The following is a 25,399-nucleotide window of genomic DNA, read 5'->3' as shown; positions in this document are numbered from 1 at the left end:
TTTCTTCAAATACTAGTTAGTTGTAGTGCTGTGATATCTTCATCTTTCATTTTACCTACAAGATCAAAATGAGCTAACTGTAAATTCAAAATAAAAAAGAGCAGCAAGAGAATTATAATACAGCCTTGCAATCTGTTAAGATTTAGCAGGCTTAATTGGTTATTTAATTTTATAGACATTCTCAGCAATTTTATTGTTGTCTTTTATTTTAATTATAATAATAAGAAGTCACTTTGAGTACAGGATGACAAGATAATGACAAAATTGCAAAAATAGTGTCCAAGGTTGACTTCTGTGATTCCTATTCTTTCTTTTTAAAATATTTTTATTAGTACATTATAGTTATATATAATATTGGTGTTCATTTTGACACAATCATACATGCATGGAAAATAATTTATTTCACTTTAGTCCCCAGTACTTCCCCTTTCTCTCCCCTCCTCCTGCCCCCCTATTCACCTACCTATACTAGTCTTCCTTGTATTTATTTATAATTTTTTTAAAAATTGGTACTTTATAGATATACATAAAGATGAAATTTATAATTTTGTTAATTTCATCCTGAAGTTACTCCCTTTTCCCAACCCTCCTCCTTCCCCATCTACTCCCTTCTTCTACACCACTGATCTCCCTTCTGTTATGATGGGATTCCCCCTGACCCCATCCCTGACCCCACTCTGTTTTTTCCCCTTATTTTGATCTAACTTCACATATGAGAGAAAACATTTGACCCTTGATTTTGAGTCTCTTATTTGACTTAGCATGATGTTTTCAGTTTGATCCATAGACCACCAAATGCTGTAATCTCATTCTTGTTAATGATTGGTAAAACTCCACTATGTATATATACCACATTTTTCTTTTTCCATTTATCCATTTATCTGTGGACGGGCCTCTGGGCTGGTTCCATAACTTGGCTATTGTGACTTGTGCTGCTATAAATATTGACATGCCTGCATTACTACAGTTTGGTGATTTTAGTTATTCAATGTAAATACCAAGGAGTAGGATACCTGGGTCATACGGTTTTTTGAGGAATCTCCACGTATGAGTATACCTTCCCCCCACCTCCTCACCAGCATTTATTATTATTTGTATTCTTAATGATTGCCATTCTAACTGAAATGAGATGAAATTATAACCACAATTATAATTCTTGCCTATTATCTATTCTGATTGCTAATAATGTTAAACATTTTATCATAATGTTTGTTGGTCATCTCTATTTCTTCTTTTGATAAGTGTCTGTTTATTCCCTTCTTTTCACCTATCCCTAACAATTTACCTTTCCAGCTGTGGGGTACTTCCTGTTAAGACCTAGATGAAAAAGAGATGGAGGGGAAAAAAAAAAAAAACAACACAGGCCCACTTCTTTAGCCATTACCTGTCTCCTAGATCTTTGCATCATTGGGTCCGTCAATTTTCTGCCTCTGGATGAATGTTGCCAACCCCCACTCAGCCCCAAGTCTTTTTTTTTTTTTTTTTTTTTTGGTACCAGGGATTGAACCCAAGGGTGCTTAACTACTGAGTAACATCCCCAGCCCTTTTTATTTTCCATTTTGAGACATGGTCTCTCTAAGTTGCTGAGGGCCTTGTTAAATTGCTGAGGCTGGCTTTGAACTCACAATCCTGCCTCAGTCTCCCTAGCCGCTGGGATTACAGGCATGTGCTAGTGTACCCAGCCCCAAAGTCATTTTTTGCGCCCTCATTCTACTTTACTTTCCTTTAAACCATTTGTTTAATGGTTATTTTCTATCCCACACACTAGTCTGCAAACTCCATGAATATAGGACTTTCTCCTAGTCACTGTCATTATCCCTAATTCCTAGGACAATGCTTAACACAATAATCAAAGAATAAATCACTTATGTATCTGGAAAAGAAATAAAATATTGTCAGTTCATGAAGGCTTTCAAAGAATCATTAAAACTCCTTCCTTAAAGAATGAATTATGGAATATAAGCCATCTTTTTTTCCTCAACAATCTGACAACCAGCATTCCTCTTATATTCTGAAAAAATAAGGCAGAGATAAAAAATAAAATAATCATTGATTCTCTTGTCCATCTACTCAACTGCTGAAGTGTAAGTCTTTATTTTTCTTTTGCTTTTCTCCTGAATCTAATCTGTTGATTTTTAACCCAAACATTATATTCTGAATCAAACTGGTCTTGGAGGATTTTAAAACACGTTATCTTTATAGTCTCTATCTCAATGGTTAAAATTGACATTTCAGCAAATAATTAAGCAGAATTACTATATATACCTTGCCAGATGTGTTGAACCTAGACCCAGAGAGATGTGAAGGAAATAATGCCAAGATGTTTCAGAGAAAAGGAGAGAAAGTAATGCCCTCTGTTGGTAGAGTTCTGTACAAGTAATAATTCCAAGGGCCTTTAACATTTTCTCTGTAACTTTTCCTATTCCAGAAACCTAGAAGAGAATCAACATTTATCATTAATTTTAAATTAAGATCAGAACTGAGAGGGTAATCTTATTAAAGGTATAAATAATGTTACTATCATCACAAATCTTGTGAGAAAACTGATTTTGTTACTTTCGGGTCACATTTCCTAAAGAGCATTCCATTTGATTTTTAAAGGCACTAAAAAAGGAGTTGTTGGGCTGGTGTTATAGCTCAGTGGCACAGTGCTTGCCTAGCATGAGTGAGGCACTGGGTTCGATCCTCAGCACCACATCAAAATAAACAAGTAAAATAAAGGCCCTGTCCATCTACAACTACAAAAAAAATTTTTTAAAGAAAAAAAAAGGAGTTGTTGGTCATATATACCTTTAGGGAATGGACAGTCAACAAATTTAAATGGAAAATTTTGCTTCAAAATTAGAAATCTTTAATATACTAATATATAAACAGTGACCCCCTTTTTTAAAAATAATATTTTTTGGTTGTTGATAGATCTTTATTTTATTTATTTATATGTGGTGCTGAGCCCCAGCCCCAGCCCACCCCAAAGCTCTTTGATCCAGACTTTTTTTAAATGAAACACCTATTTATACTTTGAAAAACACATTAGAAAATACTACTTTATAATTATGTCTTACATATATTATCCAATAATCATAAACATTGTATAGAGTAATTACTGAAAAAAAAAAGATATCTATGCAGAACAATTTGGAAGCTCTGAAGAGTAATAAAAATATACCCTTTTCTGGAACCCCTAAGAGATAATTTTATCATTTTAAAGATGGTAAAGTATTTTTGCTTTTTTTATATAATAATAAAAATTCTAAATATCTTTGAAATATACCTATTTGGTAGCACTCTATTAAGTTACAGTTGGGAAAGGACTTTTCTAAGTATTTTTTATTTCTTTCTCCTTTGCAGGAATCCACTTAAAAGCTGTCATCCAAGTATGCTCCTAAAAATTTCTAGAAATAAGCTTCCTAAACCTGATTTTTAGGGTTTCACAGAAAGATCTCGTCAAGTCCACATTCAACCACCAATTATAATTCTTGCCTCTTATCTATTGTTTTAAAACTTCTCAGCAAAGAATTACTATCAGCCTAAATGATGTCCCTTCAGAATTCAGAGAACATGTACCAGATGATAAATTTTATATAAAATCTTACCTTCCTAATTGGTAAGTCTTTGATGAAGCCCATCACAGCTTGTCTGTTGGGGAGAATTTGGTATTGTCCATTTGGCTTATTCTTGTCACTGCAAACTTTTGCCAACATTGTATTGGGAGCAATTCCTTAAAAGAATTAAAAGAACATTCTACTTATAAAAGTTGATATGTATTTATTTTTAACTAAGTGATGACAAAACAGAAAAAAATAAATGCAAATAATCTGAAATGATACATAATGCCACTTTAAAGATAACATTTTATTATCATCTATTTCCTCAGGATTTGCTATGCTTTGGTGTTTTTTTGTTTTTTTTTTTTTCCCCTTTGTTGTTGTTGGGTTTTTTGGTACTAAAGATTGAACCCAGGGTCACTTAAACACTGGTCAACATCCCCAGCCTTTTTTAGTTTTCATTTTGAGACAGGGTCTCACTAAGTTGCTTAGAACCTTGTTAATTTGCTGAGGCTGGCTTTGAACTTGTGATCCTCCTGCCTCAGCCTCTCAAGTCACTGGGATTACAGGAGTATGCCACCATGCGTACTTGCTATGGTTTTAAGAAAAGGAATTTTATTAGTTATTGGGGCAGAAGAAATGGGAATATTTAATTCTCCATGATATTTAAAATCTAAAAATAATTTCTGAGTTGAGTAATATTAAATGTAACTTACTACTGAGTTTACTTACTATCTTTAGTAGAAATACAGGATTGTTATAGTGGCTGGCCCTATAACCATTACTTAGAAAAGATCCAGAATATAATTTGTGAAGGATGTTTATTCTTTGAAAAGTTTTTTTTTAATGAATTATTCACATAAAGAAAAAAAAAGCTTCTGTATATTTATTTAAAACATTTCATCCCTTTTGCTACTCACAAAGCAAATTAAATTACTACTTTTCAGACAGGTGTTTTAACAATTTCCAGGAGTCTTAGAGATTAAGGTAATTTGAAACAGATATATTCAAATAGAGCCATCAAATAGTTCACTTTAATTTTATACATATTTTCCTAAATTTTACTATTCATTTTCATGTTTTGTTAAAGAAAGATTAACCTAATTATGACATGAGTACTACAAGATAATTCAGGGTCCTCATGATGAGTATCAATTATTATGCTACATAGTGATGCCCTTATGGGTTATTGACATTTGCAAAGCTGTTTTTTGTTTTTGTTTTTTTCCCCTTTTACCAGTTGGTCCTAAACTGCTACATTGCTAGCTGGTGTTTTGGATTTTTTAATTTTTTATCTTCTATCTTGATGTCTTCTGGGTTCTCTCCTGCACATATTCTAAGACAGCAATGAAGTCTCCTAAGGAAGAACTAATCAAGATTTATGAGAAAAACCAATGACCATATATTTTGCATTTACAAAAGAAGAGCTACATAAGATTTATGATAGGCTTTTTTCTTTGTGCTCATGTGCTTTTCTGCTAAATTCCTATTTACTTGTAGGTTCACAGCTCTTCAGAATAGGTAAAGTTTCAGAATGTAAAAAAAAAAAAAAAGAATAGATAAGTAAAAAGATACTATATCCTTTCAAATGAGAAATTATTAATATGACACTTGAATTAAGTCAGCCCAAAACTTACAACCACACTGTGCATCAAGATCCTGACCTGCACTAGCCGTCAGTGTTGTTTTTTGCTCGATTCTGAAACGAATTTCCTTTACCACTTCCTCAGCTGATGTTCCAAAAACAACTGAATTTTGTAGTATTTGAGGATTGTTTTGTTCTTCAAAGTTCGATGGGGTTTGCAAATCAGGAGGACTATCTTCGAAAAGCAGTGGAGAGATGGGCCGTTCATGCTCACTCAGTTTATCCACTTCCTTTTCTGGTTGATCTAAATTATAAACGGGAACAGTAACTCATGTTCATTTTAAGAGGTATATATTTCACAAGTTAGATTTTGCTTCATTCTTTCTTTAAATTTTTCTTTTTTCTACTTTCCCCTCACATTATTTCTGAAGACAAAGCAAATTTAATAGTTTCTAGAAAACATGATCAGAAATGCTACAATTTATATTTTATAACTGTTCAATCAAGAAAAAAACTGTCCAGGTTTTTCTTTTAAAAAAATTATCTTTTTTCATATTATACATTCTAAAAGGATCTACCCTATGTAAAGTTCATTAAATTTTGAAATGCATTACTTTTTTTCTTTAAAAACTAAAGTATTTCTTGCCTTTTATTCTTCTATATGGAAAAAAAGACCTTTACTAAATTAGACTTTAGGAATGAGGAAAAAAGGCTTTAGGCAAATAGAATAATTATATCTGAAAAGTAAGTTTTGCTTTTAGAGAGAAAATAATTTTTCTTCATCCCTGGAAGAAACTTTTCAAATGTCAAATCTTTATTTCCTTCTTTTAAATCTGATTTTATTTTGACTTGCTTGTGCAAAGTATCACTTTTACTAAGGGTACATTTGCAACAAATACAAATTGCCCCTGAAAGTTATGTTTCTTTATACAAATTTTTAGGGTCTGACTGGATTAACCAAGGTCTAAGTTTAAGGAAAAGAACATATACCATCACTAGACTATAAACTATAATTATTAAAAAGTAAAATAAAAATACCAATTATTATCTCATTTTATTTGCATTTTTCAAAATATAATGTAAAATACACTTAAATCTATATGCATACTTAAAATGTTCTCATAATATCTCATAAATGCTTCTCAAATTAAGGTAAATACAGTAGCAATAATTAAATTTCTTAAGTTTCAAGATACACATAAAGTATATTACTTGAAAAATAAATTTAGTCTTTTAGGAAACTTTTCTAAAAAGATAACAAATTATATGATAAAAACCTGATTAGTTTCAAGTTTTAAGGTAGGTAATAGAAATTATGTCACAGATATAATCTCCAAATTGGAATTCTCAGGTCATATGAACCCTATTTTACATTAACTGTTACTTATATGCTTCAGTTCCTTTTCATTTTTTATATCTAGTTTTAAAGTTCAGAGTAACTCAGAGGGGATTCAAAGTACGGAACATTTGAAATGATATTCACTGGAGCCCGTTTCCCCATTGGATGAGTGGAACTCAAGGTAATAAAAGCTGTAGAAGAAAAACTGCAGATCAGGTAAGGTACCTGTCACATTCATAAGCCGCTCCTGCAGAGTTCCTTATGCTGTTATAAAGGGCTAATCCCTCTCACACCCTGTTTTCAGGTGAGTCACTGCAATAGTAGAATGCTACAGGAGAAAGCAAAGATTGGTACCTTCTGGTACATTATTAGAGCTACTGCAGAATGGTATGTTACCTTTTCCATCTCAACTGCATTTTGCTTCTTTGGGAGGCCTGGAAATATAACTAACTGCTAAAATTGTTTATTTACTTCCAAACTGAATATTTTTGTAATCCCCGTAACTGAGGTAATCAGAGTACACTGTATGGTATTACCAGGATTAAAGCATTCCATCTGAACTGCAAGTGCTAAAAAGTGAGTGTTATTCAGTTTCTTACATAGACTGGTATCCACCATCCAAATTTATATTACAGAGTAGACATAAAATAATATGTATAATATCTGTATATTTCTTGGCGTTGCTTTGAACAGATAATAAAGGGAGTGATTTTTTAAAAAATCTATGAAGCCATGAAACTTCTGATTCATTGTATTCTAGAGTCATGATAAGGTCTAAGTCAAAGAAGGGAAAGGAAAGTCATTAATTCTGGCAGAGTAGAAAACAGTAATAATTGCTATACTAGAACCAAATTGTAAAAAACATGGGAAATGAAGAAAAGAAAAGAATCACTCAATATTTTCATATCTTTTTTAAAAAATCTAATTTCTATTAAGAACAATAACAAAAAAAGCTACCTTACACAGATAACTTCCTCAGTTTTTTATTTTATTTTATTTATTTGTAGATGGTGCTGAGGATCAAACCCACTGCCTCATACATGCTAGGCAAGTGCTCTACCACTGAGCCACAGCCCCAGCAAATTCCTCAGTTTTAATGCGATCTAAACTCTTTGTTAGATTTTAAGAAAATACTGTTAGATTTTAAGAAATTACTTTGTACAGGGACTCAGCACTTATAGTGCTTGGAGATTTAACAATCTCATTTGGTTTAAAATGATATTTTATACATTTAACTTAAACCTGGTATATTTTAAATTTCTGATTTTTCATTTTTATAAAGATATATCTAATCCTACCACCTACACATGCTAATGGAGTTAACTGGGTTGATTCAAAGGGTTACTTTTCTGTTTCTTAGTGTTTAGTTTGATAATTCTTATAAATTGCTTACCATTTTCTATGGCATTTTCAGTTTTGACGAAATATTTTCTTTTGTCCTCAGGCCAATTTTGTCTTTCTTGTAAGTGCTTGGTTATATTCAAGTAAGCTTCATCAAGACTCATGGCCATAAAATTGGGATCATAATCAGCAAGTATTTCCTTAACCTTCAAAAGGAACAAAAGAAGCTTAAATTCTGCTGCTACAGCAAAGCCTCCTGTCACATATAGCTGATGAGAAACATTAATATTCTTTCTTTGCAACAACAGTAATGATCCTGCAATCAATAGCTCATAGATTTGAGGAATAAATAATTTACTACCAGTGCATATTTGTCAAATTCTCTTTTGTCTTAAAATAGATCATGAAGGCAGAAGGCCATGAAATAGTTTCATCTGATGCAATCTCTCTTTAGCCACCTACAACTTGATATAGTAAGCAATTCAAATAAATCTCAGATGACATCATTATGGTAGACAGAAAAGAAAATGGTTAAGGTTTTAGGAATCTAGCTAAAAGTAATTCTACTCTCATCTTTTAGGATGATTTTTATTCATCTTAAAAAGGGATAATCTTATGTAAAAATACTCAATTAATTATAACATGCACAAAAAACAACTCTCGATACACACATTAATGCATGTATCCATACAGGGAAATGAAAGTTTACTATTTACTGGCATCTAAAATGGAAAAGATGTTAAAATTTGTAACGTAACTTCATGATTACATTATATTATACAGAAAAGTCTTGCACTGCCTCGTGGGATAAAGGAAATACATATAGAATTTTAGTGATACAATCCAGAAATTCCTTTTATATAAGATGATTTTTATTACATGAAACTATGAATTTTTTTGATGACTGTTTTTTACAACTGAAGTATTAGCTATAATTAGAGGGAATGATTGACAAAATAATAACATATATTAGAAAACATTGGCTGAATTATGTTACATTTCATCTAGCATTTAAAATCTATCTACTATATCTTGAGAAAACTTTTGTTTCTTTATAAAAAGAAAGTGTTTTAGCTTAATGTAATTATGAACAGCTGAGTCAAGGGGAATTTCAGAATAGTTTTACTCAGAGAAGGCCTAAAATAGCTTTGTTCTTGTAGAGAAACCATTTTTATAATATACTCAAACAGAATCTTTCTAGTAAAAATGAAACTCTGGAAAGTCTGTAGCTAGCAGACAACTAACATTCTGAATGAGAAGTACTCTCTAGAGACACTGCTTAGTACTTACTTCCTTTTCCTAGGCAACTGGCAAACAAAAATAGATATGTTCCAGGTAAAAAAATCAAGCACTTAAAGCTCTAAGAACAGTTAAAGCTACTCCAATATTTTGGACAAAACAAAAATAGATCTTCCTTAAGCTTTCTAAACTAAGCCAAAAATATCTATAGTTGATTTTTTATCTGCAAATTAACTATGTAGATTTTGCTGGAATCTTAAGATTTTTCCAACTTATGTAAATAAACAGATGAAAGAAAACTAGAACCAATTTAGTTCTCTTTGTCACACTGTCTAGTTTTACTGAGTTAAAGTGGTACTTAAAATTCTTAGTCTTTATGGGACTTTTAACTTATTAAAAACCTATATGCATGATTAGCATTTTATTTATTTTTAATTAAAAACACAATAAGAGAGATAAACAGTCATCAAATTTGAGTGTACTGCTCTCTCCTTTTCCACTGTTTCTGATAGGCACAGAGCACTTGCTTTAACAGACTATTTTGAAGAATATTCTTTTAAAACTTGGATAGGATGTCATTTCCAGCAAAATGAGATGGAGTACAAATAAAAGGATGAATTTAAAGGTTACTTGCATGTCTAAATGTTTAACAAGTGGCAGACCATAGTTTTTAAGTGCTTCCATTCACTTAAAAAGACAGCATTTACTCTAGCAGTCTAAAAGTGATGTAGATATAGCATTCAAATTAAATCCCAGGACTACAGGATAGGCCAGTTCTTATAAAACAGAGAAAACAGCTATTTTTCATATAAGATACTTTGGAATTTTAGTAAATAATCAAATCTTTATACTTCAGAGATCCTTTTCAAAGCAATGAATTATTCCCTTTTCTCTTTGATTTAATGTTTCTAAGATATTATATGTTCAAGTAACTTCACAAGATCGTGGGACAAGGAAAGCAGGTAATTAAGTGAATTTCATCACTGCTTAAAAACACTCAGAAGAGACTAAAATTAATGATGAGTAGATTCTGTTAATTATAAGGTTGTTCTAGAAGAAAATGTATTTTTCATATTAGGAAAAAATAGTTTAAGTTACTAAGGTTACTCAAAGTTTGGGGAGATGAGTTTTTTAAGCAGATGCAAAAAATTCATGAAAATAGAATGGTCTATTCCAGGTACCATAAACAGCTCAGTATTCAATATATAATGTGAAGAAGTGGTTGAAGGTGAGACTAAAGATGAGACTAAATGTGGTAGACCACAGTATCATTTACTAAAATCCTGATGTGCTAAGGTATTTAGAGTTGACTCTCTAGGTGGCAGAAAACCAGAGAAAGAATATTAAGTAGGAGTGAGATATCAACTTACTTCTTTACTCACAGCTCTGTATTTGTCAAAGTTTGGGGGCACTATGATAAGTTGTGGGCAGAGTCTCTTAGCAATAAATCCTGGCATGGCTGCACGAACACCAAACCTCCTTGCAATGTAATTTGAAGTAGACTGAAAAAGAATTGGCCACATAGAGAAAAATAAACAAAAGTAAATGGACATGTTGATCCATGCATTCATAAGAAACACATTATTGATATGCATTTTCAATTCAAGGATATTTCTATTACAGGCCACTCTCTTGAATCACTGAACCCAGAGTTTGACTTTATCCTATCATGGTATGATAATACCATGACCCTTTCTCACTGCTGTCCTTATATTTATAATGTGATACCAGATAGTAATTAAGCTATTCTAATAAAGAGATTCTTTCGTAATTCCAGTAAGTAAACTTCATATTTTTAAATAATTTTTTTTAGTTGTAGTTGGACACAATACCTTTATTTTATTTACTTATTTTTATGTGGTGCTGAGGATTGAACCTAGTGCCTCACACATGCTAGGAGAGCACTCTACCGCTGAGCCACAACCCCACCCCCCCTGAAAATAAACTTCATTTGTTTTAAGACATACCTGTAATATAGTACATATCCAAGTCTGGATGATAGTGGATGTTGTTATATAAAAAGTAATAGTATAGAATAGTTAATAGGATAGTGCAAATAATTTAAATATTACATAAAAGTCACAGTATAGAAAGTAATAATATAGAATAATACAGGTTGAGTATCATTTATCCAAAGTGCTTGGGAACAAAAGTATTTCAGATTACAGAGTCTTTCAGACTTTAGAATATTTGCACAGATTTTACCAGTTAAGCATCCCTGATCTGGAAATCTAAAATCTAAATGCTCCCAAATCTGAAATTTTTGAGTGATGGATTTTGGATTTCTGGGGATGATAGATCTGTAGTATATTTTTGGATTTGCTCAATTTGGTATTTGGGGAAATTTTTACCTAGAATAACAACTAACAATTGAAGGTCTAACCAAATTAAGTCTCCAAAATGAATTTTTATTTCTCAACACATGAATATATTTTTTGGTAAAACCATTTTGACTAGGAGATGGAATTAAAAAAGAATGAGAGTAAAACAGAGAATATTACTTATTAAATCCTTAGTGATGATATTTGTCAGTAACATATGTCAATCTGGTAGACCACAGTACCATTTACTAAAAAAATTTTTTATCATAAATAGAATCTTTATATGGAATCTCAAGTGAAAATTCAAAGAAAAGCAGAACACAATCTATCAAATGAAGGAATTATCACAAAATATTATTAGTTTTCCTTTAATAAATTTCAAAAGGTATTTTAAAAATCTTGAGAGGGATTAAAACTATGCTAATCCTTGCTCAGTGATCCAAAAAGGAAAATGCAAATCATACTAGAAAGACAAACCAATGCTATAAATATAAATAAGTGTAATGGAACGAATATGAATGCTATATCTAAGTAGAACAGAAACAAAGATTTGAATTCCTCTGTTTGTGGTAGATCATGAATCAGAGCCATAACAGTTTTACAAGTTACTCAAAAGGTAAGATTTTAGTTCCTTATACCAAATGACTTGCCTTATGACTAACTTTGAACAAAAGCATGTGTGGTAAATGCTACAGTGTGAGTCCTGAAGCCTAGGTCTTAAGAAGCCTTCAGCTTCTACTCTTGCTTTTTTGTGATCCAGCAAACCATTGCAAAGACCTTGTGGTACATTACTAAAGGATGAGCATGGAGAGAAGAAAGTACAAACATTGGAAGCCACTCTAATCACTTCTGTGGAAGTGCTAGATATAAGCCATTTCAGATTCTCTGGCTCCAATTAAACAGCCCTAGCTAACCCCAGGTAGAGTTGAGTTATCCCCATTGAACTCTGCACAAATTATAGAATCATGAGAAAAGACATGGTTGTCTATAAACTACTAAAGGGTTTCTTATACAGCACTAGAAAATGCTACAAGTCTAAGTTCCTATTCTTAGAGCCAACTCAGAACATTTCCAAAATCCATTAAATTCACCAAAAGAAGAATTACTGGAATAATCAAATATGCACCATCACACTCACTAATTTGTAGATACACTTTTATGAGTCCACTAAGACAAAAACAATTTTATGCTTCAGCTCTCATCAGAAGGGAATTTAATTTAGTTCAGCAAACAAAAAGGATAATCTTTGTTAAATATAGCAAATAATCAGGATAGATAGTGTCTGAAAGATATTTTTTTTTTGTAGATTTCAAAAGCAGTGGGTTATAGTTCTAACAAGGTTACAGTATGTGTATATGCATAAAACACACATACATAAATATAGATATTATATTTTATTAATACAATTTTTTTCAAATGTTTTTTGGTGACTTGTAAGAAAGGGGAGTTGAGTACCCTTTCGATAAACATTATTTTAGAACCAGACTTGTCAGTTGTGTGTATACTTATAGGAATAGAGATAGGAAATACACAGATTATAAATTAATAATAACTCTGTAGGGATTAAGGTATAGCTATCTAAGGCACCAGAAGGAGGCAACAACAGGGAATAACTCTCTTCAGTATGTTTTTCTTTTCTTTTTTTGGTACCAGGGATTGAACCCAGAGGCACTTAACCACTGAGCCACATCCCTAACCCTTTTTTGTATTTTATTTAGAGACAGAGTCTCGCTGAGTTGCTTAGGGCCTTGCTAAGTTGCTGAGGCTGGCTTTGAACTTGTGATCCTCCTGCCTCATCCTCCCAAGCCACTGAGATTATAGGTGTGCCCCACTGTGCCCAGCCATGGTATGTTTCTTTATACCCAAACCCATTTATCTATTCTAGTACTTTTAATTCTCAATACATTTTCAGCCACATATAGCTATTCTGTATCCTGGTCACCTTTACCTTCTATGGTCAAGGAAGAAGTAAAAACAAACAAACAAAAAAAGCAACATAGTGATCAGAAAAATGAAGATTCTGAGAAAAACTATTAAAGTGTGTTCTAAATGTAACATGGTAATAAAATAGCTCACTTTTAGAACTAGGTTGACAAATCTTTTCTGTGAAAGTCCAGATAGTAATCACTTTAAGCTTTATGATCATATTTTTTATTGTAAGTGCTCAATTCTACTCTTTTAGTGAAACAGCAGTAATAAATGGCTGTAACTTTGTTCCAATAAATGTATTTAAAAAGAGGGTGGCAGGGTGAACTTGATCTGTAGGCACAGTATGAAAAATTCTTCTTTAGAATGACATTTCCTTTTTCTTTCTTCTTTAAGTAGAACACTTGTGAAAAAATATAATTTGCCATGAAAAAGAACAATGTCAGTACCATTTTAATAGGTTTGTATTTTGGGCAAGTTATTAATCATTTGAATTTGTTTTCTTTTCAAGTGGAAATAAAAAATAGTACCTTAATGTATGTTGAAAAAACCAACTGAGCATTTATAAAGCACCCAGAAAAATACTCAGCAAATTGGTACACCTCAATAAAAGTTTCTCCCTTTGTGAACTAGTAAGGCCTACTAGAACATGCTATGAAATTCCCTTTCTGTTTTTGATCTTTGCTTACTTACCAACATACTCATTGATCCTACAGCAATGGGTTTATCCTTTAATTCTGGATTGTCCCTCATTTCTACAGCTGCATAGAAGGCATCCATGTCAACATGCACTATGGTATTGTTCAAATCCCGGCCCTGTTCTAATTCCATTGCAAATCTGTCAACCTTAATTAAAAAAAAAAAAAAAAGAGTTAACACACTTTAAGACAACATAATATTTAAATATCATTAATCATAACATTAATTTTAATTTAGTAGGCATTTATGTGCCTCCATCCGTTTATGCATCCATACATCCTATGGATGCAAATTTTATGGCTATTCATGAGTGTTTATGGGTATATAATTTATTGTTGTTTATTGAGAATGGTAACTGCTTTTATTTTCACAAATACAGCTTATTCTTTAAAATTTTTTTAAAAAATATTTATTATTTTTTAGTTGTAGTTGGACACAATATCTTTATTTTATTTTTATGTGGTGCTGAGGATCTAACCTAGGGCCTCGCACATACTAGGCGAGGACTCTACCACTGAGCCACAATCCCAGCCCCACAGCTTCTTTTTTTAAAAAAATATTTATTCTTAAGCTTTAGGTGGATACAATATCTTTATTTTACATTTATGTGGTGCTGAGGATTGAACCTAGTGCCTTGTGCATGCTAGGTGAGCACTCTACCACTGAGCCACAAACCCAGCTCCCCCCCCCCCCCAGCTTATTCTTAAATGTCATTTCTTCACAACTCTTCTCTCCATACTCCCAGGCTATATATATAGTAAGAACTTAATAAATATTTATTGAATGAAGAAGTATTTCAACTGCTTATATCAAATATTCTATTGCTTTATAAATTTGGAGAACTTACTAGTACTGAAAGTTTCAATTTAGGTAAAATAAACAACTCCTATTTGACTCAAAATGTGTCTTAAAATAGCAACAAAGAAAATGTACAACAAAAGATTATACCTCTTTGGCATATCTTGTTATACTGAACAGTAACGTATAACCCAAACACACCAAAGTACAATGTAAAAATTCCCTCTGTAGAACTGCTGTCATTATGCATTTGATAAATGTTAGTTGATACAAATAAAATTTGAAAACTTAAGAAATAATTAATACTTTATAAACTTCAATACATATGTCAAATTATCTTAATCTTTGACTCTTCAGAGAAAAATTGGGCTGAAAAGAATAAAGAGAAACAAAAGGGGGTAGAAATAACCAAAGTAGGCAAGTAAGAAAAGGGTTTATGAAACAGACATACTCATTTATAATTGCTTTTTGTGGCTTGCCTCTGTTAATGTTAAATAATTCCAGCTTTCTGGGTAGCTGAGGGTTACTGTGTGACAATTTTATCTCTGCAATGCTTATTCAAGTTGCCAAAACCATTGAAATAAAATCATAAGAGCATGTAAGGAGCATGGAACAGTGACACATGGTACAAGTTCAATAAATGCAATTTATTACTAAAAGTATGAGCATATAGCTACATAACAAAGCAATCAAAAACAGAGAAAAACAGCCCAAAATTGGCAAGTGCTGGTGAATCCTGGAATAAAATCAACTTCCACCATGTGGAGATCCTTAGAGCAAGTTGTTGTTGTTGTTTGGTACTAGGGATTGAAACCAAGGGCACTCCACCACTGAACCACATCCCTAGCCCTTTCTTGTATTTTATTTAGAGACAGAGTCTCACCAAGTCCCCTACGGCCTCATTAAGTTGTTGAGGCTGGCTTTGAACTCGTGATCCTGCTGCCTCAATCTCCCAGGCTGCTGGGATTACAGGTAAGCACTACCATGCCCCGCTGAGCAAGTTTCTTTGAAGGTGCAAATATAATAGGCATGGTGGCTCACACCTGTAAACATAGCAACTAGGGAGGCTGAGACAGGAAGATTACAAATTTAAGACCAGCCAAGGCAACATAGTGAGAGCCTGCCTCAAAATTATAAGCATTTTTATACATCACTAATGAATCCTCACAAAGAGAAATTAAGAAAACCACCCCATTCACAAAAGCCTCAAAAAAACCCAAAAAAACTTGGGAATCAATTTAAAAAAAGAGGTGAAAGACCTCTACAAGGAAAACTATAGAACACTAAAGAAAGAAATTGAAAAAGACCTTAGAAGATGAAAAGATATCCCATGCTCTTGGATAGGCAGAATTAATGTTGTCAAAATAGCCATACTACCAAAAGTGCTATGTGATACCAATTAAAAAACTCAACGTCATACCTCATAGAAATAGAAAAAACAATCTTGAAATTCATTTGGAAAAATAAGAGACCCAGAATAGCCAAAGAAATCTTTTAGCAAGAAAAGTGAAGCAGGAGGCATCACAATACCAGACGTTAAACAGAGCCATAGTAACAAAAACAGCATGGTATTGGCATCAAAACAGACATGTAGACCAATGGTACAAAATAGAAAACACAGAGACAAACCTGAATAAATACAGTTATCTCATACTAGACAAAGGCACCCAAAACACACATTGGAGAAAAGATAGCCTCTTTAACAAATCATACTGGGAAAACTAGAAATCCATATGTAGCAAAATGAAATTAAACCCCTATCTCTCTCTATGCACAAAACTCAATTCAAAGTGGATCAAGGACCTAGGAATTAGACCAGAGACCCTACACCTAATAGAAGAAAAAGTAGGCCTAAATTTTCATCATGTTGGGTTAGGCCCCTAAAGCGCAAGAAACAAAATCAAGAATCAATAAATGGAATGGAATCAAACTAAAAAGCTTCTTCTCAGCAAAAGAAACAATCAATGAGGTCAAGAGAGAGCCTACATTTTGGGAGCAAATTTTTGCCACATGCACATCAGATAGAGTGCTCATCTCCAGGATATATGAGAACTCAAAATAACACCAAAAAAACAAACAACCCAATCAATAAACGGGTTAAGGAATTGAACACACACTTCTCAGAAGAAGATATACAATCAATCAACAAATATATGAAAAAATGTTCAACATCTATATTAATCAGAGAAATGCGAATCAAAACTACTCTAACATTTCATCTCCAGTCAGAACAGCAATAATTAAGAATAATAAGCAAAAATAAGTGTTGTGAGGATGTGAGGAAAAAGGCACGCTTACACATTGCTGGTAGGACTGCAAATTGGTACAGTCAATCTGGAAAGCAGTACAGAGATTCCTTAGAAAACTTGGAATGGAACCACCGTTTGACCCAGCTATCTCACTCCTCACTCTATACCCAAGGGACTTAAAAAGAGCATAGTACAGTGACACAGATACATCAACGTTTATAGCCACAGAATTCACAATAGCAAAACTGTAGAACCAATCTAAATGCCCTTCAATAGATGAATGAATAAAGAAACTGTGGCATATACACACAATGGAATATTACTGAGCAAGAAAAGAGAATAAAATTCTGGCATTTGGAGGTAAATGGATGTAGTTAAAGAATATCATGCTAAGTCAAGTAAGCCAATCCCAAAAAACCAAAGGCCAAATGTTTTCTCTGATAAGCGGATGTTAATCCATAATGGGGAGGGGCACAGGATGAGTGGAAGAACTTTGGATTGGGAAAAGGGGAGGGAGTAGAGAGGGGGCATGGGGATAGGAAGGATGGTGGAATGAGACAGACATCATTACCCTAGGTACATGTACGATTACATGAATGGTGGGACCCTATTTCGTGTACAACCAGAGAAGTGAAAAATTCTGCTCCATTTGTGTATAATGAATCAAAGAGCATTCTGCTGTCATGTATAACTGGGGATGGAGCTTAGTGGTTGACTGCTTGTTTGGTATGCACAAGAATCTGGGTTCGATCCCCGGAACCATCCTGCCATGCACACACAAAGTGGAGAGGCACAAAGGTACACATTGTATGTGGCTTTTCCCCCCATGCTGGACTTCCCTTATCTCCACTTTGCAGAATTTTTTTTCATGGCCTTCCTTCTTAGCATTATTGTGACACTAGCTGTTCACTAGCCATAGATTAAAATTATAATTTCTTTTTTAGAAACAATCACCCTGAATCACATTTGTCTGTAGCAGCCACAGTAAGAATCTCCAGAGGGCCTGCTCCTGTTTAGTCTACAAGTCACTGAAAGACTTGAGGTGTTCTGTGCTTTCCTCAAGCTGTTCCTTTGTCTAGAATGCCTTTCCTACCTGTCACAAGGCTTCAAGGATCAGCTTACATATCTCTCTGTAATTTAACTGGATCTTTTTCCTTTGTGTCAGATAAGTTAATATTCCTTCATTTGTATTCCTGCTCTTATCATGGCACTTATTGTATTAGATGCTGAATTTTGAGTACCTTCAGGAGAAAGTTCTTATCTACCAGTAAATCCTTCCCCACAGAAGAGACAGGAGGGGAGGCTGGTAGGAGAAATTAAATTTGTATCAATATATAACTTTAATATATTAAAGTTGTTTTTTTAAAAAAGTAGTATTAGAAAAATTTTGGAGAAGGTTAACTTCTTGCAGTGAGACACTGTACATAACAAAAGGAACTTTTCAATTTTATCCTGATTTATCATCCTGATTTAAACTGTTTCTTCTGGCAGTGTTCATTTTGGACTTGAGAATGGCATCCTGACTAGATGTAAACAAATCATGAAGACTAGTAAAAACAGGGTAGACTAAAAGCTAATCTACAACCCAGATAATATGCCTAGGATATGAGTAGAGTGAGAGTGAGGGAGTGGCATCTGAAATAATTTGGCCTGAAATTATCCAGAAAACTAAAAGACAATAAATAGAAAGCAAACCATATGGTAAAAATTCTCTTACGACTCATATATTAATGCTATGACAATTTCTTTGGCAATGTATTCTCTTTTCTTAATTTAAGTGTGCAGTTGCCAAAAGGAAACCTCCCCACTGCATGACTCATACATTCCACTTTCCTTTACTATCTCTCATTAGTCACCCTTGTCTGAACTTTTCTTTTTACATCTACCAGATGCACACCACCACTGTTTTTTTTAGTTTTTTTCTACTTAAGTTCTCACATTTCCCTTTCTTCTATTTTCCCTCCCAATGATTTTCAAGCTCTGATCTGAGTCTGTAACATGCACCTTGTTCCCTCTGTCACTGCTGAGAATCAGTGTGTGTCACATGGGGTTAAATATAAGGGCTTTGGTTTAGGTCCCAGCACTGCCACTCATTAGTTATATGACAGTGGATAGATTAACCGCTCTCTCATCATTACTTTCTTTATTTATAAAGTGGGACTACACTAACTTCCAAAAGTCATTGAAAAGAATTAAGAGCCACTAATGTGATGAACTTATCTAAGGATACAGTAAGGATTTAACAATAATACCTCTAATTTTAAAAGTATAAGTGACATTTATTGAGTATATTATGTCAAATAATATGCTAAGTGCTTCTTAAATTAATCCATTTAATTATCAAAGTAATTCTGTGATTATAATTATTATTCCTATTTTTTTTTTTAGATTTTTTAGTTGTAGATGGACACAATACCTTCATTTTATTTATGTTTTTATGTCGTGCTGAGGATCAAACCCAGGGCTTCACACATGCTAGGCAAGTGCTCTACCACTGAGCTCAACCCCAGCCCCCTATTACTCCTATTTTATAGATGAGGAAACTAAAGTTCAGTAAGATTAATTTTCCCTGAGTTATACAGCTGGTAAATGGTAGAGCTAGACCTGGAAACAAGTTTACTCCAAAGCATATGTCCTTTCTATTATCTTATGATGCCTCCCTAAAATAGATTTTTTAAAGTCTTTAACATTTAAGTTCAAGTAAGTTCAAAAAGAATACTAATGGTGTATTTCATATCCATAATTGTCTTATTTACTTAAAAAAAAAACCTCCCATTTCTATTACATTTAGAGGACTATTTTAGAAATAATGCTGCTTTTTTTGTTTTTGGTACTGGGGATTGAACCCAGTACCACCCACCACAACCCCAGCCCTTTTTGTATTTTATTTAGAGACAGGGTCTCACTGAGTTGCTTAGGGCCTCACTAAGTTGCTGAGGCTGACTTTGAACTTCTGATCCTCCTGCCTCAGCCTCCCAAACAGCTGGGATTATAGGTGTGTGCCACCATGACCAGCTGAAACGAATGCTTTTAATTGCTTGACTTGGTATTTCTTTAAAGACTACTGAGGGAGTATGAGTTAATAAAGTCCATTGTTAAAATGCACAAAATGTACTGATTTGCTGTGTAGTTGCCATTTAATATAACATGGATATTTGTTTATGGACTTATATTGTTATGAATATTTTGGCAGTGATAACAATAATTGTGTCTTTAGGAGGTCTAATGAGGGTAGGATAGGGTGGAAAAACTTAGGTTCTGGATGAACATCCTGGGAGTTCATGCCTGCAGAAATTACTTACCTCAGGTGGACTAGCAATAGTTCACATTACCGTATCACACAAATAAAATCTAGCACTTGCAAATTTTAGACTTGAAAATAGAAACACACTTCCCATGAAAACATCTTGCAGACCTTCTTGACTCTTTAGGACTTCCTCAATCTCCTCCTGTTTATACAATTTCTTTTAGAGGAAGCTCAACAAATGAAACAATTCAACAATCAACATAAAACACATTTCCTGTCATTCCTGTTGCAAAAGATGCCAGAGAGCCTCCCATGAAACAGTTGACTAAAACTGGAACAAAATCTGCACTTCTCTATACAATGAAAGGCATTTTCATTCCTTCAGATTATTAGCATATTTAAGAGTAAACTTAAAAAATAGTATGAACAGCTAAAAGTTGTTAGCACCGCTCCCATGTACTTTATATCTTTAAAACTTACATTAAAAATATTTGTAGGGCTGGGGCTGTGGTTCAGTGGCAGAGTGCTTGCCTAGCACATATGAGGCACTGGGTTCAATCCTTAGCACCGCATACAAATAAATAAATACCCTAGTACACGTATGAAGACATGAAGGATGTGACTCTACTTTGTATACAACCAGAGATATGAAAATTGTGCTCTATCTGTGTAATATGGATTGTAATGCATCCTGTTGTCACATATAACAAATTAAAATCAAATAAATAAGTAAATAAATAAATAAAAGTTCTGAAACATTAAAAAAATTTGTAGACTACAGATCAATAAAACTTGCCAAAAATGTCCGCAAAGTATACTGCTTAAGAAATAAGATAACTTTAAAAACTATGTTGTTTTGGATAGAATGAAATTTTTTAAAAAACTTAGTTTATCTGAAAAAGAAACTGCAAGAGAAAAAGAAAAAAAAAGTTGAAAGAAGAGTTATGAGGAAGAATATTAAACTATATTTTTAATTTTAAATAACTAAAATTATATGGTACTGATAAAGGAAAAGAGTCAATTGATTAGAAGAGAGAGTCTAGAAATAAATAAAAGTGTAATGGGAATATAGTATTTGAAAGTATCTCATTTCAATTTAGTGGAGAAAGATCTTATGGTTCAATAAATGGTGTTGGGACAATTGAATCACCATTTAGGCAAAATATAATAACCTTTAAGAAAAAAAGTACTTCATACCTTATATCAAAGCAAATTCTACAAAGAGTGAAACAACAAGCCACAGACTAGGAGAAAATATTTGCAAAAGACATAACTGATACAGGACCATTATCTAAAATATACAAAGAATTTTAAAAACTTAACAATAAGAAAACAAAACTACCTGATTAAAAAGTGGGCCAAACAATTTAATAGACACCTCACCAAAAAAGATAATACAGGTGGCAAATAAGTATATAAAAAAAAGATGCTCGAAATCATATGCCATCAGGGAAATGCAAATTAAAAACAATGAGAGACCACTATTCTATATATCAATTGGAATAACTAAAATCTAAAATATTTGAAACAGTAAATATTGGTATGAATGTGTCATTGCTGGCGGTAATGCAAAATAGTACAGACACTTTGGAAGAGAGTTTAGAAATTTCTTTTAAAACTAAACAGTTTCTTACCATATGATCCAACAATTACCCTCTTTAGCATTCACTAAAAGGAATTGAAAACATGTCCACACAGAGACCCTGCATATGTATGTTTGTAGTAGCTTATTCTTAATTGCCAAAACTTGGAAGTAATCAACCTGCTCCTCAGTAGGCAAACAGATAAATAAACTGGTACATCCAGATGATGGGATGGAATAATATTCAGCACATAAAAGAAATGAGCTATCAAGCCATGAACAGACATGCAGTGATCTTAAAGGCATACCATAAGTGGAATAAGCCAATTTGAAAAGGTTTCATGCTGTATGATTCCGACTATCGCCGCAAAGGTAAATCTTTGAAAGTATTAGAAAGAGCAGTGATTGATTGCCAAAGGTTAGTAAAAGGGAAGGATAAATAGGCAGAGTCTAAAGGATTTTAAGGATGGTAAAACTGCTCTGTATGCTATGATAGTGAATACATGTCATTATAAATTTGTCCAAACCTATAAATTGTACAACACAAATAATGATTTATTGATTTTAGGTGATAATGATGTGCCAATGTAGGGTCATTAGTTATACCAAATGTACCAATCTATGGGGGATGATACTAGTCAGGGAGGTAATGCCTGTGTGGGGCAGGGGTATATGGGAAATCCACCTTCTGTTCAATTTTGCTGTGAACTCAAAACAGCACTAAAAACAAAGTCTTAAAAAAATGGATGTGATTATATAAACATTTTTAAATTGTGTAGGGAAAAAACTCATGCAAAATTAAAAGACAACATACTGGAAACATATTTATATCAAATGGCAAGAGAAAAACCCTAAAGATATGATAAGATCTTATAAATCAAGAGAAATGGATATAAACTCCCTAGAAATATGGAGAAATGTGGGCAAAGGATATTGCTTCAGACTGCTAGTTGAAGCTCCAAATCCTTCCTTCATTCCATAGTAACGTATTTTTAGCTGGGCACATAGCCATCCAGCTAGAGAATATATATTACAGCTTATCTTGCAGTTATTTTTTTTGGGGGGGGGCCCTGTAATTTAAACTACTGCCAAAAGAATGTGGGTTTAAGCAATGTGTGTAACTTTTTTTTTTACTTGTTTAATAGCAAACTACTTAGTTTTGATATTTTTCTCCCAGTCTTTCTTCCTTACCAAGAAATGGAATATGGATTAGAGATAATCCAGTTTTGTAAATCCAAGTAAGGATAATACCAGGAGATGAAAGAACAACATGATTTATAGAATCTGGGTCTGTCAACTACTATGGTACCCCACTAGTTGTGGCCACTTACATATATGTGAGAAAGAAATAGCCTTATCTTATTTCAAATACATTTTTGGGTTTCTTGTGCCAGCTACTTGACCTACATCCTCACAAACAGAATAAAAGGGGACAGTCTCACAATAAGAAAATAAGAATGGCTAAAGTGTGAAAAGATTACTTTTTATGGTATAACAAAAGGAAGATAAATGAAAACAACCATGAGGTAATATTTTGGACACTGTAAAATCAAAACCTAAAAGATGATAAAACTGATAAAATCTAGGTCTAAAAAGTATGTGGGGAACAAACAATAAATGGGCCAACAAACTGAACAGACACTTCTCGGAAGGTGATATACAATCAATCAACAAATATATGAAAAAATGTTCAACATCTCTAGCAATTAGAGAAATAATCAAAACTGCTCTAAGATTTCATCTCACTCCAGTCAGAATGGCAGCTATCAAGAATACAAACAACAATAAATGTTGGCGAGGATGTGGGGAAAAAGGAACACTCATACATATTGCTGGTGGGACTGCAAAATGGTGCAACTAATATGGAAAGTAGTAGGAGACTCACTGGAAAACCTGGAATGGAAACACCATTTGACCCAGCTATCCCACTCATTGGTTTATACCCAAAGGACTTAAAAAACAGCATACTACAGCCATATAAATGTTTATAGCAGCACAATTCACAATAGCTAAATTGTGGAATCAATCCAGATGCCCTTCAGTAGATAAATGGATAAAGAAAATGTGGTATATACACACAATGGCATATTACTTAGCAATAAAAGAGAATACAATCATGCCATCTGCAGGTAAATGGATGGGAGTTGGAGAATACAATGCTAAGAGAAGTTAGCCAATCCCAAAACACCAAATGCCGAATGTTTTCTGACATAAGGAGACTAATTCATAGTGAGATTGGGAGAGGGAGCATGGGAAGATTAGACCAACTCTAGATAGGGCAAAGGGAGAAAGCGGGAGGGAGGGGACAAAAGGGTTATTAAAAAGATGGTGGAATGAGATGGACATCACTACCCTAAGTACATGTATAAAGAAGACACAAATGATGTGAATATACTTTTATACAAGCAGAGATATGAAAAATTGTGCTCTATATATGTAATATGAATTGTACTGAATTCTGCTGTCATATATAACAAATTAGAATAAAAAAATTTTTAAAAAGAGCATAATTGTGATGTACTCATTTTATATACATCATTGGACAGTATTTTTAATGTTTATTTAGTATATTTGTACATACTCTATGTGTAAGTTTGATCTAGAATTTTTGGGGGAGACTGTCATTATCTAACTTTGATATCAAAACTAAAATAACCTAATAAAGGAGAATTTTACTCTTAAAAAAGTATGTGAAGAAAACAATACTTACAATATTGAAAATGTAAAATAGTACCATCTATGGTGAAAATAACTACACTAGAGTGCAAAGATAGATAACAAGAATGATCACCACAGGGTTGTTCTAAAACAAAAAAAAACTGGAACCAAAGTAGGGTAAAATAAATAAAATTATGTTACTTACATACAGTGGAATGCTAAGAACCATTAAAAATGATGATCTAACAGACAAATCATCTTTTGTCACCACAGTATAATATTTAAAATTATCCTGTGCTTTAGAAAAGCATATATCAAAAATGATACATAGTTTAGGAAAGAAAACATAATTTATGATCCCTGAATTCTATCACAAGAAAGATTTCATTGCATATTAATTAATATTATAATTTTATTATTATGTATAGTGTAATGCTTTAGCATTGAATCAGATTTTGAAAAGAGAGTAAACTTGTCTAGCTATGAATTTAGCTTTATTAGCAGAAATGTGACTGCTTTGAATTGTCAATCTACCACATGGTGCCCTGAACCTTGGTTCCTATTACTTACTATTCCACAATTACTATAGAAAACAAGAATGATCACCACAGGGTTGTTCTAAAACAAAAAAATCTCACCAAGTTGCTGAGACTGGCCTAGAACGTCCAGTCCCTTGGTTCCTTCCTAACTTTTCTAATAAAATAACTCTTTTCTTTTTTTTTTGGTACTGGGGCACGCACTTTACCACTGAACCACATCCCCAGCCCATTTTATTTTTTATTTTGAGACAAGAGCTCACTAAATTGCTTAGGGCCTTGCTTAGTTGTTGAGTCTGGCCTTGATTTTGCAATCCTCCTGCTTCAACCTCCA

The 25,399-nt window shown here is 33.1% G+C and overlaps 1 protein-coding gene across 5 annotated transcripts in view; it reads right to left on the bottom strand.

Annotated features, from left to right (window-relative positions):
* Polk (DNA polymerase kappa) overlaps positions 1-25,399 on the bottom strand; it is a 69,051-nt gene that overhangs the window by 14,082 nt on the left and 29,570 nt on the right. For all 5 annotated transcript variants that reach the window (XM_027927487.2, XM_071612520.1, XM_071612518.1 and 2 more), the window contains 6 exons: positions 13,990-14,142; positions 10,420-10,551; positions 7,863-8,016; positions 5,210-5,434; positions 3,594-3,718; positions 2,266-2,432 (listed from right to left, as the gene is read on the bottom strand). In XM_027927487.2, the coding sequence (XP_027783288.2) occupies positions 2,266-2,432; positions 3,594-3,718; positions 5,210-5,434; positions 7,863-8,016; positions 10,420-10,551; positions 13,990-14,142 (956 nt within the window). The remainder of the gene's footprint in view (positions 1-2,265; positions 2,433-3,593; positions 3,719-5,209; positions 5,435-7,862; positions 8,017-10,419; positions 10,552-13,989; positions 14,143-25,399) is intronic.

Source organism: Marmota flaviventris, chromosome 5 (genome assembly GCF_047511675.1).
Source record: "Marmota flaviventris isolate mMarFla1 chromosome 5, mMarFla1.hap1, whole genome shotgun sequence".
In the NCBI taxonomy this organism is placed as follows: domain Eukaryota; kingdom Metazoa; phylum Chordata; class Mammalia; order Rodentia; family Sciuridae; genus Marmota; species Marmota flaviventris.
This window is presented reverse-complemented; position numbering and strand designations above follow the sequence as displayed.